The 21,699-nt window shown below is 31.9% G+C and overlaps 1 protein-coding gene and 1 long non-coding RNA gene across 2 annotated transcripts; one reads left to right on the top strand and one right to left on the bottom strand.

Annotated features, from left to right (window-relative positions):
• Positions 1-879: 879 nt before the first annotated feature.
• On the top strand, positions 880-3,979 carry LOC127723654 (uncharacterized). Its single transcript, XR_007992172.1, has 3 exons — positions 880-1,031; positions 3,530-3,600; positions 3,841-3,979. It is a non-coding gene; the product is annotated as an uncharacterized LOC127723654 (long non-coding RNA).
• A 5,157-nt stretch (positions 3,980-9,136) lies between these two features.
• On the bottom strand, positions 9,137-20,840 carry LOC127723650 (uncharacterized). Its single transcript, XM_052230374.1, has 3 exons — positions 20,727-20,840; positions 15,831-15,908; positions 9,137-13,136 (listed from the first exon to the last, which is right to left on the bottom strand). Exon 3 carries the CDS (start codon positions 12,845-12,847, stop codon positions 11,900-11,902), a length of 948 nt encoding a protein of 315 aa, XP_052086334.1. The 5' UTR covers positions 12,848-13,136; positions 15,831-15,908; positions 20,727-20,840; the 3' UTR covers positions 9,137-11,899.
• Positions 20,841-21,699: the final 859 nt, after the last annotated feature.

The raw sequence follows: 21,699 nt of genomic DNA, 5'->3' as shown, positions 1-21,699 counted from the left end.
ATATTTATAAACTCCGTTGCATCAACTAACACATATTTTTCATTGATCCTTTTTAAAAAACATCATTCACAAAGTTCAATATCAGCGTGATTTTGGAAGGTTCCTTGCGGTAGAATGATATCATTATACAAAACCCGGACAATGAACAACTTTGCAGCAAATCTGTATTGTAATGTTTCAATTTTTTAACGTATCCATGCATGTATCCCACCAAGCCCACTCCCCAATCCAACATAAACTATAAGTACCTCACAAAGAAGAGTTCGGCAAATTGTCAAACATTAAATGAAATCTTAGAGTGCAATGCAAAACAATCCCCTTCAAGGGCAACTACTTTGAAAGATCCATGAGAATAAAGTCACAACCACACTTTGAGCGTTCATAATGAATTTAAATCAATAAAAGCGTTTTGGACGAATAACATTAATTTTATAACGTGATGTTTTCATTTTTGTTTCAACTTTACTTTTTAAATTTCATACGTCTGTTCTTGGTTTACCTTCACAAGGGTCGTTCAAAGTCGAACATTTGAAAGCCAAGGATGTATAAGACCCGAAACAGTTGAAGAGCTATATGACTAAAAGTTCATAAAAAAGCCAAATACATCTAACTACAGGTCATTTTTGTCTGAGAGGATTGAAACCTTCGTTTCTTCATAATTTCTAATATTTTAAGTGGACAATTTTAGAAATGTTTGTTATAAATCATGCTAGTATCGAACATGAACGATATATGATCATTTTTATACAAAATAAAGGAAACAGGAAACTATAAATTATTAAAACTAAATAACAATTGTTGTTTCAAGTGGTTGTGAATGAATATAATGGTACCGACTGTCACTTAGTTAGATTCATTTTTCCCCAACAAAATGACGATGAACAACCTAAAATATCGCAAATAATATCTTTAATGTATAAGGAATTATATTGATATTTAGTGAATCGTGTACTGGTATTATTTAGGGTCCATCCGTTTGTTTGTATGTCTGTACATTGGTTTATTATTCGAAATTAAGATAGCTGGATAAAGTATGTAAACGTTAAATGTCTCAGTTCTAAACATGTTTAGGTTGACATTGTGTTTAGGATTGTGTTTATGATCGTGTTTAGCTTAGAAATTAGTGTTTTATTCCTAAACACTTTAATTCTAAAACACATAGAAAAGTGCTTAAATTCAGGACATGTCTACATTTAATGTGCTTACTCAAAAAATAGGATATCAAACACAATCATAAACACGTTTAAAACTAAACATGTAATGCAAGTGTTTATTTTCTAAGCACGATTTTTACAGTGTAGTCTAATAAGTATTTCTTTCAGTGTATGCTTATCTGATTGTTTTGTTAGTTTTCTTATTTCAAGTTTATGGCTTAAATATTCGATGTCAAAGAAATAAAATTGGGGACGTAAATGAAATGTAAAATTTCAATTTTCAGTTTATTCCATAATTCCATAATGCTTAAACGGATAATATACACGAAGTTCTCTAAAAAATCTGTAAAAAAACATGAAAACAACACTTTATAAACCTCATGCATCCGAAGCGCTTTTCTGGATTTACCTCCATTGGGGACGCTCAACGCCGAACATATGAAAGCCAAGGATATATAAGAACCGAAACAGTTGAATAGCTTCATTACCAAAAAAAAAATGTATTAAAATTGTGGCCAAATCTATCTAAGGTCAACTTTGCCTGGGGGAGTTGAAACCTTGGTTTCTTATATTTTTTAATTCTATAACGGACAATTTAAGAAAATTTGTTATAAATCATATCAGTACCGATATACTAACTACTGAGTTGATAATACCCTCGGGGACTGATATCCACCATCAGCTGTATTGACTCACTGCTGTAAAAAATTGAAAACAACACAAAATAGTCAACATATAAATTTCTGGCTTCAAATCGTTGTCCTATCTATTTTATTTACTTGCTTACTTACAAAAAGACTGAAATTGAAAAACAAGGAAGCAAGATATAAACTTAGTTCGGTAAATCGATATCGTTTAAATGTGGAATGTGTATTTTGCCAGCAGTCATTATAATGGTAAACGTACATGTAAGGATTTTCTTGGCCTAATTCTCTGTAATAGTTAAAACTGTATGAATCATCTGATGATGCAATTAGATTATTACTTTTTGAATATGCAATAATAATTGAGATTTGCAAGATGTGTTGTAAAAAACAACGCTAATTTTAGACAGATATGGTGTTTGCTCAATTTATATATAAAGCATAAAGCATATACACTGCCTATTCAAATGATTTTGTACAATGTTCAACTGTTTATATGAATAAACTTTTACTTTACGGACGATGCATTCATAACATGAAATGTTAACCTGTCGGCGCACTATATCTCATGTTTTGCACGCTGAATTCATGCAATTGTGATTGTTTCTAATATTTGTATATTTATGCTTGATCTTACGATTTTTTAACTGACTTCAGTATTGTTAATTCATATATACAGCCCAACAATGCTAGATCTGTATATTTGCGAAAGTAAATTTTTTGTTCTTCCCTGGCCGGGATTCGAACTCATGCTACTGAGATATCGTGGCACCAAAATCAGCCAAATCGCCTTGCACTATGCCCGACGCGCTAGACCACTCGACTACCTAGGCTCGACAAAACTTAAGCTTTCGGTGGCCGGGTGTTACCTTTCCTCGTCAGTTTTTATCTAGCGTCGTAACACAGTACATGATATATAAGGCATGAAGATGGAATATCACAGATCAGCTGAATTATCTATCGTAGAGGATCTTACAAATTAATGTAGGATGCAGTCACAGAAATAATTATATTATAAGTACGTCTGAACCAGTGACAACTCCACGACAGATTTTATCCCTCGGATCACCAGTGATGGTGATACAAGGCTGAAAACACATTCTGTGTACACAATTCGTCTAAATAACAGCCCAATAATGTTAGATCTGTAAATTTGCGGAAGCAATTTTTTTGTTCTTCCCTGGCCGAAATCATGCTACTGAGATATCGTGGCACCAAATAGCCTTGCACTATGCCCGACGTCGATTGGTCTAGCGCGTCGGGCATAGTGCAAGGCGATTTGGTGCCACGATATCTCAGTAGCATGAGTTCGAATACCGGTCAGGGAAGAACAAAAAATTTGCGGAAACAGATCTAGCATTTTTTGGCTGTTATGCAAATAACATAATTAATTTAAATCAAAATTGGGTTTTAATTCACCTTTTTCTCTTTCCGATCAACGTTTTGGGCCTTTTAAGTCACTTTTGGTAATTAGCCTGAATCGTTTTGTGCATTTTTAAAGTAGCATTCGAAAACTAATAACTATATATAGAGAGAATGGACAGGAGAAGGTGTCAAAGAGACAACAACCCGACCAAAGATCAGAAAACAGCCCGTGGTCACCTATGGGTCTTCAACGCAACGAGAAAATCTCCTGCAGGCAGTCTTCAGCTATATCGATCCGAATAAAAAAAACAAAAAAAACATGTCAGTATTACACGACCTTCGGAATTTTGTCTGTTTTTATTGCAGGCAATTTGTTGAAAGCAGACCAATATATCATTGCTGTTTTAATCATTATCTAAAAGACGACCATTGTCATGGTAAGTATGAATACAGTAATTACAAGGAAGCATGAATATCATTTAAAGATAAAATATTGGAGATATCTTATACATTATATATACTTCAATCATAATCCTAATAAGAATGAAGAAAAAAATCGTATTTGTTTATTCTACATTGATGTACTTCGGTTAATACAAACGTTTTAAAATAGAACATCTTTTTAGCCGCTGTTCAGCAAAATAAGACAAATCAAGCAAATAATATTTTATTTGCAGAATGTAAACCTGGAACGATGTCATATAACTATGAAGGTTGCCAACCATGCGAACAAAATTATTTTGGACATATGTGTCAATATAAGTGTAGCTGTGAGTCTAACAAGAGGTAAACATGTGTTTTCCAAGAAAAAAATATGTATAACTTATTAAAACTTCCGAGCTTATAATTCAGAGAATTCAGTGCGCACGACATGCACGTGTTTTCTCAATAATTCATTTAAAATGCTTGAGAAAACTAACAGTTTGAGACAATCTGATTAGTATACAGAGTATGTGAACATGCTTCTCCTATCTAAGCAAAGAGTGGACAACGAATCTGTATTTTAATCAGATTGTTTTTAGAAGTAAGCGCTGTTACAAAATAACAAAGATAATTATTTCTTCAGATAGATTGCCTGAAATAGTTTGATTCTCAATATTTTGTACGAGTAACTGATATATTTGATTAGATATCAAACAGAATGTTTAATTCAAACCATTCAAGAAACGAAGAACACGATGCACGGCGGAAGAGGCACCGACCGACTGGTAGAAAGGTTTCCTTATTTCATAATGCCTAAACGGATACCAATACAAATGTACATGTACCAGTAACTGTTTTAAGGTAGTATAAAAGGTGTACCTGAAGTCTGCAATCGCTTATTAAAATCGGTAAAGATTATGACAGAATGAACAACCTCTTAGAAAAAAGTGCAATGTATTCGGGTATATTTCATGTAAAAATAGGAAATCTTTCAATAACCGCCACATGTTTAAATGTCAAGGAATAGAAGTTTTTTATAATGTTAGTTCCAAAGTGAAGAATATATTCTAGAATATTATTTCCACGGGAAGAAATAATATGTTAACAGCATTTGTTTCTCACGGAATGAATGGTGTATGATGTTTGTTTGACCATAAACAGATCCCATAGCATTGTTTAAACACAGTATTAAGAGAAAATTCTGTCAGTGATCGAGAACACATATATATTGACACAAATGCCTGTCCAAATTCAAGAAACTCGTCAGTGGTTGTCCTGCGTCATATCCTAGTGTTGTTTTTTTCTGTTTTTTTTTTTTTTTTTTTTTCGTTTCTTTAGGGGGATGTGGATGGGTGTCGTTTCTTGTTGATATCATAGGTTTAAAGGGTTTATATGAAGTTTATTCACATCATATTAGGATAGTTTCAATTAGCAAGTAGTATGTACAAAGTGTACACCTATGTTTTGATGTAGACTGTATGTTGACGTCTAGATGTCTGAAGGTTATTTGTGTCTTTGCTCTGCTGTCTCCTTGACGTTACTATATCCCACAATAAAAAATAAATACTTATTGTTTGTATTTCAAAATCAATAATCTAACTATGTTTCCCTATGAGATATTACAAATATACTTATTTCCGTTTTTTAAAACAAAATCATGAAGTGTCTATGTCCGGTATTCAGAAATTGTGACCATAAACTGCGACAAATCTTTCAACTAAGTATTTGGTACTGTTTTATGTGGAATCATATTTTTTTCAGATGCTATCCAGAGTTTGGGTGTCTTGACCTTACAACGTCTTCAGACACAATGGAACGGTTAACTATTTGTGATCGACACAAGAAATACATCCATGATGAACTGTCAAAATAATTTGGTTAAATAAAAATTATTTTGAGTTTTAGTATTCAGTAATACCAATATCATTGCCTAGTCAAATAAAGTGAATACTTGTGTTTCTCTTCATAACAAATATTATCATTTCTTACTCCAGCGATCTCGATGAAAAGAATTAAAACGAATTAATAGAATTGAGAATGGACATGGGGAATGTGTCAAAGAGACAACAACCCGACCAAAGAGCAAAAAAACAGCCCAAGGTCACCAATGGATCTTCAACACAGCGAGAAAATTCCCCAACCGGAGACGGGCATCAGCTGGCCCCATAAAAATGTGTCTAGTTCAGTAAAAATGGACGTCACACTAAACTCCGAAACATATAATAGAACTAAAATTTAAAAAAAAAAATGCAAGACTAAAAAAGGCAAACATATTTATACAGTCGAGAAGCAATAGAAATGTTATCGACGTGATAATGAAACTTACAGAGTATTCATTGTTAATTAAATGTATATATCATGTACTCTGTATACGGACTGGTTTAATCACATGAAATACTAAAATAATGTACTTTGCATATCAAATTAACGGGAGTTTTATGGCAACAAGTTGTCAACGGACTAAGTTAAATATTATTTGCCCATCAACGGACAATATGTTATATTTTGCATTCTTTAAATATTTCATATGCATCGCATTAAGTTTTTTCAGTGCTTTTGTCCTGTTTCGAGGGAAAATTGTCTGTAAATATCCGCTCCTCGAATTCTCGTGTGTTGTATTCTTATGTTTTTCCGAAAACAATACTCTCTTATAAAGCACAGAGAATTAGGCACATAAATCCTACTTGATATCAAGCATACCATGATGCAAAGCACAATGGATGTAAAGACACATGATTAATATGCACTGGTTATGTTGACTGTTTGGATTGCCTGACCTGCCGTTAAAATAATACATTAAAATAAATCTAATTCAAAATTCTCAATAATTTGTTAAACAAATAGACTAGGACACCTGTCTGTTGTTGAAAACTTTATGCTGCCCTCTAGTTGTCTTTTAGTTATTTTTGTCATTTGGTTGTTTCCTTCCTGTCATATGTCAGTGTTTCTCTCCCGCTTCCACCACAAAATGGACCGTCACGATATAGCCAATAGTGCTAACAATTGCGTTAAACACCAACGACAAATCAATCAATCCTTTAATTTCTAGTTTAAAACATATTAATTGACATCGTATACTTGTATTTAGCAAAAGTAAAGGAAAATAGAGTACATCGTGTATCAGTTCATGACACAAAATCGCTACGCACAACAGAAAAAAGAAAGAAAAGCAAAAGAATATGCGCTTGTATTTTTGTTATATATCCATAGTCACAAGTTGGCTTTTGCAAACATGTTGTAAATCCAGGACTAGAAAAAAAAGATGAATGAAACTATTCTCTCATAAACTAATTACAAAATTACAGAAATAATAATTATTTACAATAAAACGATGATAGCGCAATGTTCAGTGCATGTGGTAACACTGAAAACATTTTCTGATCATATCTGACGTCTACCGGGCGTTTGGCGTTAGTTGTTTGGACAATGTCCCTGTTATTGACTAATTATTGACCTTTACATTACCAGAAGTAGGTTAAGTATCATAAAATGTATTCTGTGCCAAAACTTAACTTTTTCACTTTCCCTATTTTACGAGATACATGTAACTGCCCGTCTTCGAAATCTGAATGTAGATATAATTAATCATCTTTTAGTTTTTATGTCGTTTTGTTGCTTTCTCTTAAAATGTCTGAAATCTTTTAACTGTTTATAGTAGCTATGGTTCAAGTAATTCAAAAACTCTTTTCTTATGACGCAAAAAAGTACTTGTTTTTTGCGCCTTTCCTAAGTCAGGAGCCTCTGGCCTTTGTTAGTCTTGTATCATTTTTAATTTTAGTTTCTTGTGTATAATTTGGAGTTTAGTATGACGTCCATTATCACTGAACTAGTATACATATTTGTTTAGGGGCCAGCTGAAGGACGCCTCCGGGTGCAGGAGTTTCTCGCTGCATTGAAGACCCATTGGTGGCCTTCCGCTGTTGTCTGCTCTATGGTCGGGTTGTTGTCTCTTTGACACATTCCCCATTTCCATTCTCAATTTTATTGTTAATATGAGCATACAACTTGATTACTTTGTATCATGGTCTGTAATCACATTTAAAGGAAAAGTAAGACGAAATCTTTTAATCCGATAATTGTGAAAAATTGAGTTGTGTGTCATTAAAAACACGTGTTTTCTGTAAGTTGTAAACACGTAGTAGTCCATCATGCATTGCAACTCATTCATGATATTGGTCAATGACACAGATAAACACATTTGAGTATTATTTAAACAAACAATTAACCAAACTGTTGAAAGCATATATCAAATGATCGTAATTGTCTGATGCAAAATGCAGCAGAATTTTCATTAATTAACAGTACGGTTATCTAAATGTATTTTATAAATCTATATTTAGTTCCTAAAAATACTCTAAATCTAAGATTTGGTTTTGGAAGTGTTGCTGTTACCTAATTATAGATAGAAATCTTACTAAGAGGGATATTAAATTCTAATTACCGACAGAAAAAAAAATAACGGTAAAATTACGACCATGTGAGGTTGTTTATAAAGCGGGTATATTTGTACAACATCATATTCTAAACTTATTGGTCATTTAAAAAGACTTATTCGTAATTGTTATCAACTTAGCATTGTTACAAAAGTAAAATATTTGAATATTGTCTTTATCGATTCTAACATTGATTTTGTTTTTAATAGTTTACTACATTATTTAACATTTATTCATAACAAGTTTTAACACTTGTGGTCCTACATCCTGTTGATAGTTATTTTCTGGTATTGCTGTTCATAGAATTCTTTTGAGGTCCTTATATCAAAACCATTGGAGGCGTATTGGTTTATATTCAAGTCCACGCAAAACATTGTTTGTTTACTTTGTTAAAAGTAAGCTTTTAACTAGGCTTTAGTAAATGAGAGCACTGTGTCATTTGTCGTTTTGTTATTTGTTTTTTATTTTGTGTTACACTATCTTAGTATGTTTTGATATTTTGCCGTAACTATGGTATCCATGGAAAGGGTTGATCGTTGACTTATATGTCTAACCCCACCATATTGTGAACGTGCCTGTCCCAAACCAAAAAAGCTTCTAATTCAGTGGTTGTCGTTGTTTGCTGTTTGTCAGAATTTTGCTGAGGATACTGCAGGTTTTGAACTAATCAAATCGTTTGAAATGTTTCACATTTTGTCATCCCGGAGCCTTTTATAGCTCAATCAATTAGCGATTTGTCGTTTGTTATTTGGTGGATTATTGTCTCATTGGCACTCATAATACATCTCCTTATTTTTATATCAATGATTTAACAAATTATACATTTAACTTTATCAATTTGTGTTAAAGAAAACAAAAATACATGCGACACATGGGAGCAAACGAAATGAATTATAGATATCGGAAAGTTTCACATATTTTAGCCAAAATTGCAAAAAAATCTCTACATTACATTTAGTAAACAAAACATACAATTGTCACATAAACCCTAGCTGTCAAACCCATTAAATACAATTTCATGAAAAATTCAGTTGGGCGGCAGTAAAGGATAAAAGTAAGTTATGGATATGTATGTTAATATGATATACAGTTTTAAAACAATACAACGGAAACAAAACATATATAGCTATTTATTGCACAATAATATGACAAATATCAGAACAATATGTTAAAATGAGCGGAACACTTCCTTTTTACTATATTGTTACAATTGTAAGTACTTGGTTATACTAAGATCAAAATATATGTTTTAAACAAGACCTAAAAAAAAACCATATGATTTGTACAGTACAGTTTTTGATTACAAACTTACTGTTGTATTATAAGAAATGAATATATTTGTCTGATTGAAAATCCTGTAATTGATTGACCCTCAAATTAATGGGTGCCGATGCAGTTCAAAATGAAGTGTCACTTTTGTGATTTGGTGATAGCTTGCAGAACATGGTAACTACTTAAAAAAATGCATGCTTGCAAGAAAAAATGGGTTCCAAATTTTGAGTTTCGTTAGTCTTCTTACTTCTTTAAGATTTTGTGAAAAAGGTTATTTTAGCGATAAATAGCCTATTGGTTTTATATAGAAGCTTTGATGAATGTATATTAGCAAAGCATCTAGTTACATGTCAGCGGTAGATATGCACTTCAAAATTTATTTAATTTTTGTATTTCATTCTAACAGAGTAGGATTTGCCTGCCTTTATTAGGTAGTTTTACACTATGAATGTATTGATAATTTCTAATATTTTTATATGTTGGCTTTCATCATGAATTTTAAATATAAACATTACCAGAATTGGTCACTAAGCTTATTGTAGGGAAACCTAAAAATAAATGTACATGAAAGTAAGTTCCCGAATTGCCCTCTCGTATTTTGAGGAGAAATCACTTTCCAACGCTTAAAAAAGTTAAACGACGTCTCCGCCAAATTTTAAATCCAAAGTGACTAACAATTATGGCAAAAACAAAAAACATTTTAAATAATCTTAGAAATGTCATCTACCCTCAATCCCAGTGCTATGATATGTTCTTCAGTATCCCCTCAAAAAACCCCGACCCCTTACCTGATAATACATGACTTTTCCCTTAAAAATCTTTTTGGAAATAATTTTTACGGAGGGAATAAAAATACATGAATACAAAGTAAACGAAAAAGAACGACGGTTTTCTTTACCTCGTTTAACCGTTAAGACGTATATCTACTGTTAGAGTCTTTGATTAAAAATGGAAGTTACATTTTTGATTGATAGTAGAAATCATGTATATACTATTATAACAAATTTGATGAAAATTCATATAAAATGTGTTTGTGTATGCTTCCTATCATTATATTTCAATGCATTTGATCAAGTAACGCTAAAATCGATTGATTAGTGGAGTATATTATTTTTGTTTAATTATGTATTCTGCGCCAATTGTAAAAGTCAATTGTCGATATTGTAAATTAATATGTACGTTTCCTTTCTTGATTTCCTAGATAGAGGTTTCTTTTAACAAGGAACTATCGAAATGGTTTTTAAGTGGTAAAGTTGAAGTCATTTATAGTTTAATGGATGCCACCATGATTTGGTTATGATAGTCTGTGTCACAAATGAAACGTATGGAACATCTGGAGTCTGAGTTTTTATCATTTTTCAGTTTTCCATATCGTGTTAGGTAGACTGTTGTTTGTCTTTCGTTGTTCTATCTTATTGTAAAATTGAAACAGAAACAACCACAATAATGATGACAACGATGACGATGACGATGACGATGACGATGACGATGATGATGATGATGATGATGATGATGATGACGATGATGACGATGATGACAATGATGACGACGATGATGATGACGAAGATGACTACGACGACGATGATGATGACGATGAAGATGTTGATGATGATTACGATGATGATGAAAATGACTATGATGATGACGATGACGATGAAGATGATCATGATCATGAGTATGAGCACAAGAATGATGACTAACGTTTTTCAGAAATGAACATAAAATTGTTTATCATATATACTGTTATAAGATCATAATATCTAGAGTCATCAGCCTTAAATCGAATTTCATACAGACTACACGCATCACTGCAATTGAAATGAGTTCTATACATCAAAAGTTTGATAAATTGTTTCAATTAGGAAAATTAATTTTATGGACTTGTTTTTCATGCATATTTCTTAGACTTATCCATAAAAGCTTTAATCTCATCATACTCGTCACTTTTGCCAAAGTTGATTGATGTCCTTAAAGGTATTAACCAAGTTTCAAAAAGAACTTTCCTTTCTTTATTATCTGTATTATGTTCCTTAACAGATTTTGAAACATAACATCTGCCTGAGTTTATAAGATTCTCCAAATTTGTGTTTTCACTTTTAAAAGAAAATATAAATCTCGCATTCTTGCATTTAATTATCTTAATTAAATTCGTAAAAAGATCGTGACGGCCAAAAAATGCAGCAAAGTGTAATGGCGTATGTTTTGATTTGTTTTGTAGCTTTGAAGATTTACACATTCTGGCAATATCCTCCTCTTTTATTAGTCCTTTTTCGAAATTTGAGATGCTGGATATAATACTCTTCTCGGCCTTTCCGTCCCAAATTACAAAATAGTGAAGTAATGTATTATCATGTTGGTCAATGGCTGTGAGTAAAATATTTTCAAGACTGTCGTACTCAAGTATTTGTTTTGTTAAAATGCTTAGGTTGTCTTCAATTTCATCTGTTTTATGAACTACATATACCCATGCTAAAATGTATGCACGAAGTTCGCTATTACATGTTGTCGAAAAAACATGTGCAAATACAGCAACGTGAGCAAAAAATGTCAACCTGAAGGGAAATTTATACTCTTCTTTTTTGTTTTTTGTAACATTTACAATCTTCAGTCAAAGACTTGTTTCTTTATACATATCTGTAAAAATGGTCAGTTGTTTTGTGATCTCTTCTGCATGAACAGATTCCGACATTATGGAATCGGTTAAACGCATAACAAAAGTATCGTCCAAGTAATCCGCCAGTAAAACAATTTCATCTTCTAGCTGTTGATAGTTGTTTGGTCTAATAAAATAAATTATGTCACGAACTTTGCACCCGCGTAAAACAGTTAACGGGTGTTTTCTGCCAAGGGAAATCATAACCGCCAGGTTAATTGAGACATGCGAAAATTTCAATGTAGAATTGCTTTCAATTGTGATATATTCGGGCATTAAATAAGATGCCATGTCTCTTGTCTTCTCTGTTTGATACGGCTGCCATTTATCTGGATAGATTGTTTGCATTATCTTACTGAACGACTTCTCAATTATATCATCTAAGGAAAGTTCCTGGTCATAGCTTAGCAACACAGAGACAAGTAAACAGTACTGTATTGCACAACATTCATCAGATGTCCCTTCATTTCTCAACTTATCAAGCTTTAAAACCAAATTATCTGGTGGTTGTCTAACATATTGCAACCCAAGGTGTAAATGATCTTTATGACTACAAATATCAGCACACATCAATGGGAATCCTAGAAAAGGGTTTTCTCTCAGTAAATCGGTAAATATTGATTGTTTGATTGTCATGGTTTCAGAATCGGTCGTTGATTGGCACATATTTGAATTATCTTCAATGGAGACATCATATTTGTTCATTTGTAGTGTAAGAATATTGCTTTTATCTTCAGTGGTGTAAAAATCCTTTCCACCTAGGTCCCATATTATTTCTTGTGGATTGTTTACGATTTTCTTTAAGAAATCAGTAAGATTGGGCGTATCATGATCTACCTCAAATACAAGTTTTGTTTTCTTAATATCAATAAAATTCGGAAGTATGGCACTATCGAAGGACATTTTATTTCCAGATGAATCAGTGATGATATAGTTTGGTTTTTGGCCTAATTTGTTTAACTTTTTTCTTTAATATGGACAATACGGCATCTGTCTTTGCAAAAAGGCAGTTGTAAACATTTGGCAATTGTAGTTTTACCTGTTCCATATCTTCCTTTTAAAACTACAATGGATTTCTGCTTCAGTGTTTCTTGTAAAATTTTAAACTTTGATAATTCATTGACAGTTTTCCAACAGAATTTAATGTCTGCCATTTTACTTTTTTCTCTTTTATACATGTACCATAGTTTTACTGAAACATTCAAACATAATTTATTCGTGACAAATACTTTTCGGCGTAATTGTACACTGAAAAAGGCTTTGATGTTATGATTGGCCAGATAATGAAAGAGAACAGAGATTAACATTTCACATACCGTATGTTTTCATTAACCAACATCTCGTGCAGACTTTCACAAGGTTTGAATTTTGTATTTGTCGTCGAAAATATATACATGTATGTAGGACTTTGAACCGCGATGGTCAAGTTGAGGAGCGATGGTTTGACGTTGAACTGCGTTTTTGATCAATCACGCTGAAGTGCAATGGTTGCATTGTGTTGCTATCTTGTTGAAAGCTACGCCGAAGTGCATTGGTGGTAACGCTGGCGTGCGATGGATTACATAAACTATGTATTTAAAGTTTTTTCATGTTCAGATGTCGATGAAGGTGTCAATTTGTTTGTTAGAAGCAGATTTTCAGATTGTAAATCACTGAGAGTATGCAGAACGGTTTCTCAATGAGTATGAAACTAAAGACACAAATAACATGAAATATATTCTTGTATTTCAATGTAACAAATACCGTTCAAAGAGATGTAAATTAAAGGTATCGATGAAACTGTAATTTAAGCAAGGTACTACATGTAGCAGAGTGGTATTTTTAAAAACAGTATACGATTGATACATTATCCTAATTTGTATGGTAAACAGACTTATTACAGGATGATGATTCTTTTTACAAATCTTTTATTTCAACCACACACATTCATATCATCGATGTCAAAATGCTATACAAATTTTACAGACAATAATGAATGCAAATTTCAACTTAAAGATTACTTTTTTTACACATCTGCGGTTTTTGATTAGCAATCATGCGTCACATAGACCATCGCCCATTGGCGACAGGACCATCAAATTTCGACATAGACAATCACACTTCAGCGTGACAATTGCACTTCAGCGACACCACCGCACCTCCGAGTACTACATATGTACAAATGTATATGTACACTTTTGCCAATCACATTTGTTCTATTGATAAAGTGTAAGAATACATATATAAAATACAGGTTTACCTGTATTATAGAACTCTTATAACACACAAAGAAATTATATTTTGACACTGATGAAGGCCATTTTTTGTACCAAAATATCTGTCAATACGATTTCATTTATCTTGTTAAGTATATATTTAGCTTTAAGAACTCTTATTTCAGTGCTTTGAGTCTATTGTTTTTTTTTAGTTAGTTGTTCTGGGCCTCGTACTGACCTTTTGAGTTGACTGCAACTAATTTTTACAGTTTGTTTTTATGTTGCGCTGTTACACCACTGTCCTAGGTTAGGTGGCGGGGGAATAGGGGGTGTTGAGCGCACACAACCATGTTTAATCCAGACACATTCTTTATATGCTTGTCCCAAGTCAGATTATACGGTATGGGTTTTTCTCATTGTTGTAGGCCTACGTTTGCCTATAATTGCTTACATCCACTTCATTTGAAATCACAGGGATAGTTGTCACATTGGCAATCATATCACATCTCCCTATTTTTATACAGTAAATATTGCGTGGAATGGACAAAAATACCGATAGACTTAATATTAATATTTTTTGTATTAAGAACTAGCTAGTTTAATGAAACTAAAACAGAGAACTGAAATGACTCAAATATGAGACGGATATATACGTCATTTCTGTTAAGAGAGCACATCAAGCACAGGAATTCTAATAATGGCATTTATATATTACTAGTTGAACTATGTATACATTTAAAGGAAGGAGAATGACTATTAGAGTGTAACAAATCACGCCACAAAATCCTTGCGAGTTCATGCAAGAACCAAATGTAGAGGATCACGTTTGTTGCCGTTTTTTTTTTTTTTTTTAAAGTCACGGTGTGTAAAATAAATGATACGGTGCCCATAATAGTATTTATTGCACAAAATATCTACAAACATTTTACTTCTTTTAATAGATTTAAAGAGGCATTAGCTACGAGATAAGAAGGAAAGTAAAGTATGACTATTTTTGTTCAATCATTATTGAAAGTGAAATAGTGAAATAAAAATTCGCTTTTAGCAGCCAGTTTGGTTCAATTTTGTCAAAATAGGATAAGAACTAGTATACAATGTGTTTAAAGACTAATTGGTGGCCTTGTGCTGTTTTCTGCTCTTTGGTGTTTTTAAGTTAACCCCTTAGATGGGCTATGCCTGTATTCAACTATTAAAAGGAAACGGATGTCAACATTGAAAGTGAAACAAAGATGAACTATTTGGTTGACTGATTCGATCCACAAAATATCTTTTTATACAGGTAAGAACGATGATAAACATACTTTTAAACCTACAATATGAAATCAAACAGACTTAGAAAAATCCAATTGTACGTGATTTCTATCTACCTTTATTTATTTTTATGCTTAAATCGAAACATATAACCATCGACAGTCTTCGGAGGTCATTTCGATGGTTAATTAGATGACGTCTAGACAAAAATACACATGAAATGTTGCTACATATTATCGAGTTTATGCATTATTATTTTTTTATTTTAGATTATTTGTAATTTGGATATACGCTTTAGTATGTTATAAATCAAACATGAGAATTTGAGTCAAATCGGTGAACATGAATTTGACAGCTAATGCCCCTTTCATAAAACTTCATCTATAAATACTTTTCTGTTGTAATTATTTAAGTGATATTTATAAATTGGTAGTACTTACAAGCAACACTGGTTCCAATTGGAAGCATTATCCCGGCAGCAACCAGAATACTTAATGTCACTTTGCCAATTTCGAGAGCTAAATTGAAAACAAAATTTTAAAAATCATTAGATTCAGATAACCAACGCTTTTCTTCAATCAGCGTGTTATTTTTGTGGTATTCTCTTACATTGTTTGCTTACTTGGTTCGTTTATTCAAATGGATCAAAAATAGAAAATAACCTGTTCCTCTTATTTATTGACACTTTTTATGTTTGACTAATTTTTTAAACTAATATAAATGACAGCTTGTCACACCATCATAAATTGGCATCTTATAAAGTGGTCTACTGTAAGCTTCGTCAAATCTATTTACTCTTGAATGACCTTTTGTTATAGGTAATTAATATTTTACGGTTTTCTTGTCGTGTAACAAACATTTGAGTATCAGAATTACAAAATGGAAGACCTCCATACGGTCAGTCTTTCATTTTATCAATCCTGACACCCCTCGATACATCATCTGACTTATATACCGTCTTGAATATTATTTTGTGAAATACTTGCAGGAAATTGAATCTCATTTTACCGAACATAGCGGAAGATTTTTTTTCTCATGCTTTCCGGTATAACCAAGCCCAACATCTCAATTTTAACGTTAAATAAAACTCACTAATCTAGATATAACGTTAGCAATCATCGACCATTACATTTAAAATGTTACGGTATTTCCATTAGAGAAACAGGAAGCAAGAAGCAAAATAGATTGTAAAATTGTATAAAAGACAAAAGCCGTTTCGGTACGTAATTTTATATCAACTTTATCAAAGGGATGTGATATTTGTGTATACAAAACAACAAAAGAGAACAATTGTTTTGCTTTTGTTTTTGTTTTTGTTTTTTGTTTTTTTTCTCTTCTGCCTTGCAAATCAGTTTTTTTTTATAAATTAAGAATTAGGATAAAATAATATAGCCTCCACTTTCATTAAACTACTGAGCTGTTCTGATAAATTTTACCAGAATTACTGCCAAGGGCTGTTAAACAAATTCACGATTAATTCACTTACTCATAAAGTAAATGATGAAGGAATTAAACTCAAGGGTGTAATGACTAGGATTACTGCAACGGAGAGAATCGTTGTGGCGAATAATGTAAAAAGTGATTGATCGATGTACAGAAGTTATTTCAAATATCAGTATTTTAGAAACTGCAGTATAAACCGTTGTATCGCAACATCGTCGTAAAAATGTCGATTGTAAAATCCGTATCATTGAAGATGATGTCATTGAGCTAAATGAAAACTACCTTCATCTTTACTGGAATTCATATTCATCCGAAATAAAACGCAGACGATGCACTTATTTGTTTTTATTATAATAGATAAATTTCATAATGACAAATGGATATCAGAATAAAATAGTTAACTAAATAGTTAGAACAGAGAAAACTTGGTACATGTACTTGGATTGCGTAAAACATATGAATGTAACCAACAAACACAAACAACACGAATACAACACTAAGTCGCCTAATGTGCATGTATCAAGGGAAAAACGGACATCCATAGGCCATAGTACTACATGTATGTCCATTACGGTGTGAATTAACAAAATTTTATACACTTTTTTTTTGTAATATCACTACCAGGGAATGTGATGAAATAAAGTGTTATTAGTTTTATATGACGTAATATCCCTTTATTGTGGCGATAAATTGACAGCATTTCCCATTATTGGTGTCGAAAATTAAACTGTGCATTTAGATTGAAATCCCTAATGTGATACAACACATGTCTATCATATGTAAATTCAAATGAATAAGATAAATTTTGTTTGATATGAAATAATCAAAGGGTCTCCGACTAATATTTGGTGAATTAACCAATCTCTCACAATTGGTTGTGAAAAACGTCACCAATCGCGGTTGTACGTCTTACAACAAGATGACGTTTTGCTTGCGTCGACGTTTTATGATATTTTCACCTCAAACATAGCTTTGAATGCTTATTTTGTTATAAAGAAGTTCGTGACCCTATATTTATCTTAAGTTAGATAGGATGTCTTCCACCATCTTGGATTTTGATAAAGCAGATAACAATCGGTCTAGATCTTAAATGAAAGGTGCAAATTTCGAGAGCAGTATGTATCATGTGTAAGATTTTTCATTTTGATATAGAAAATTATTTGTTTTATCATATTTACAGCTGCATTTTACAAAAATCAGATTGTTTTTGTTTTATGCATGTTTTTAAAATTTTACCATATAAGGGTAGATAACTCAGATACAAGGGAAGATAACTCAATAAAGTAACTTTTGTAATAGAATGTGTTGTGAATTTACCTATTTTATTATGTAGCAAGAAAACGAGTCCGGTGACCCCATTATTTGTTTTTCTTATCTGAAAGGATATTATTAGAGCTATATTGTCATATTTTACCTTAAAATTATATTGTGTATTTTACTTTTTATCACCCAAATTTGGGTTTTTCATGCATAATCTATACAAAATCTGACAATTTTGCTCAACCCGTAGCGTGAAAAAAGCACGGTGACCCATACTTTTTAAAATATACATCATTTTGACAAATTATCAAAAAATTCTATGGATTTAAATTAAGACTGCCTATCTACCTTAAACCATTAAACAAAATTTTATGTTTCAACGTATGACTGTTTAAGAAAAATCTATTGATTTGAAATTTGAGATTTAGGGATTTTAAGACAACTTTAGGAAAGTTTTGCGTAAATTGTATTTGCTTTGTTTACAAAAAATGTACAAGTGTCAACTTTTTTGAAAGAATTCATTAAGTAATATTTCAGGAAATAAAAACGATAAAAATTTTTTTATTCCAACTTTCAGTTATAGTTCAACCTGCTAAAGCTGTATGCAAAAAAATACTTAAATATGTGACAAAGCCCAATTACTGTAACTTTACCTTTACCTTATCTCAATTCAACGTTAAAACACAATAACAGGGTCGTCCATTTAAAACTTACGTTTATGGAAGAACGCTTTCAAAAAGCCATTTAAAAATTGTCTCTTTATGCCAGTCGATCATTACAGAATATGAGCCTACTCATTGTATAACCAAATTTCGGTTACGCATGATTACAATGTGTATAATCAATATAAAAACGAAATAAAATATTGATTACCTTACACCAAATTTTCTCCACTGATGACCCTAGATTTAAATAATATTGTGTTATTTTCGTGTGTTTGAAGTAAAAAAAAAGGTTGCATTGGCAGAATTTTAAACATCAATTTTGACTATCCAAACGTTTGACATAAGTCATAAATATAAGTGGAATTTGTTTGTGTTTATTCTTACGAAGATTTGCTACATTTTGTATTTAAATATATGACATAACTTGACCACGGTAGGTATAGTGTCCGGTTTGGATTGTGTTTTTTCTAGCGAGTCGGTCAGCTTTTTTTAAGTGTTGACAGGATTTTTCCGAGTAAAATTACATAAGATGTAAAAGATTTTTCCTTTTTTGCAAGAATAACACCTTTATTCAAAACTGCCCGACTTATTTATAGTGTTATTCAAGTTTTGAACACAACCTTAATATAATCGTTTTGTATTTCATTTTAAATCTATTTTCAGCTCTGTAGACCGTTTTTTTTAAGAACAGCAGTCATAATTTGCAGAATTTTATAACACTGGTCTTTGTTTTTTTAAAGAAAATATATTTATGATCAAGAAATTAGACATTGGGGACCTTAAAACTGACATTTTTACATTGTCGTAATTCAGCGAATGACAATACTACATATTCATTAAAAGACCCACAAAACATAAAACTATAATGTTCATGAATTTTGATCCTTTCTTACTGTAATATTAACATTCTATAATTACATTTAACTATTTGCTCGCCGAATTATGAAACCAAAATGGCAAAAAGAACTAACAAAATTTATTATGCTAATATATTATTTGTCGTACACTTGAAGTTAAATTGCAACATCACTTAAATTAAAATACACAATACGACAAATAACTTACGAGCTTCAATGCGCTCCCTTCTAGATAAAGAAAAAGCAAAAGATTGGCAGAACAATGAAATCCTTGTCAATTGTTAAAATGAAAGAATACATCAAAAGTGGGGTGGGGGCAATACTAATCATAAGTCCTACAATGACTCTCAACACCATGGACAAAAGACAAAACGTCAAAAAGACAAAAAATAATATTAAAACATACGAAAACTAAAGAGACTTAACAACACTAACCCTACCAAAAATCGAAGGGGGGGACTCATGTGCTTCAAATGAGTAGAAAAATCCTCCATCACTAGCCGTGTTGTATTCATTGATGGGTGTAACTCTTATCAAATCTACATACATGTGTTGATTTCCGATTTTTAATTATTGCTGTTTATTATTTTTATTTAAAGCTAGAAATATTGTAAAGACATGCGTATAATTTGGAAGAATTACTGATACCGAAAGATGCATTTTTTATTACTTTACTATCACATGGGCGTTTAACTTATATTCATAGAAGCATTATATGCTAGCATATATTTAAAAACAGAAGGTATATTGCCTTCGTCTATATGATTGTTCTAAACTGGTATTGAAATCATGTGGATATATGAAGCAAGCTCCTGTAATGTGCATTAAAATATAATGAGTTAAGAAAACTTTCATTCTATTGTTGTTACTGCACGGCCGAGTATGAAGTGAAATAACAAAAATACCAAACTCCAAGGAAAATTGAAAACGGAAAGTCCCTTATCAAATTGCAAAATCAAAAGCTCAAACACATCAAACGAATGGAAAATGGCTGTCATATTTCTGCCTTGATACAGGCATTTTCTGTCAAAAAGCATACAAATATAGTTGTATAAAAAGCAAAATGTTTCTTTCTGCTTAAAAAATGAGATAACTAAATAGCTATACATACCTGTTGAAGAAAATGAGTTTGTCTTAACAATCTTATCTTTGTTTGGACTTTTTTCCCTGTAAAATAAATCAATAATAACCAATAACAGCAATACCTCAGATTCGACAATACAATAATCCGAGAAAACATTAATTTCCATCCAATAATGCACTTGGTAAGACGACACTTCAAAAATGTTGAACGATATATTTTGATATAATACATTGTCACATGTAAATTTTTAAATAGTATTTGGTTGAAAAAAATCATTTTGTAGATCTATTTTTTGCTTTATTTTCATCAATTTCTAAAAATTGGGAGGGGGTGACAGAAGTTACATCGAAAGCTTTTAAAAACTGGTACTTTTTAATGACTGGAAATAGTTATAGTTTCAGTGTTCCGTTGGTAGTTATGATGCAATTTTTTATGCATGATCCCGATTATTATATCCGTATGGGTTGCTCACACAATTTTGTCATTATCACGGAACTATATACAACTGTCATATAAGTTGGCAGATAAGCTAGCTATAACCCGAAGTTTATCCCAACATTTTTGTCAGAAAATGCCAAGTACCAAGACAGGTATATGATAGTTGTTTTTCAATCGTTCTATTGGTTGATAGAGTTTGATATTGTCAGTTTGTGAACTTTCCTTTTCGAATTTACCATCGGTTTGGATTTATCGTATAAAGCTCATTCGATTCCTTATCCTTTTACTCATCGAGTATGCAACTTTTATTCACGTGTTCCTCCCTTTAATTTTTTTATTCCTCTCAATCCACCATTTTGACCGACATACTTTCCTCTGAACAAGATATAATGTATTAAACTCGCGTGTTACTTTCTCATATACATAAAATTCTTGTTATCATGGGAACTTATTGATGCAAAAAGGTTGACATGCGCTACGTTTGCATTTGATTGTTTTGATGAAGAAGCCAATGTCCATAATGTTCATAAAAAGGGCCGTCAAACGTCAGAGAAATCTCGGA

The sequence above is a fragment of the Mytilus californianus genome, unplaced genomic scaffold, assembly GCF_021869535.1.
Source record: "Mytilus californianus isolate M0D057914Y unplaced genomic scaffold, xbMytCali1.0.p SCAF_13, whole genome shotgun sequence".
Taxonomy (NCBI): Eukaryota; Metazoa; Mollusca; class Bivalvia; order Mytilida; family Mytilidae; genus Mytilus; species Mytilus californianus.
The sequence above is the reverse complement of the archived record's forward strand: the minus strand, read 5'-3'. Positions and strand labels throughout refer to the sequence as shown.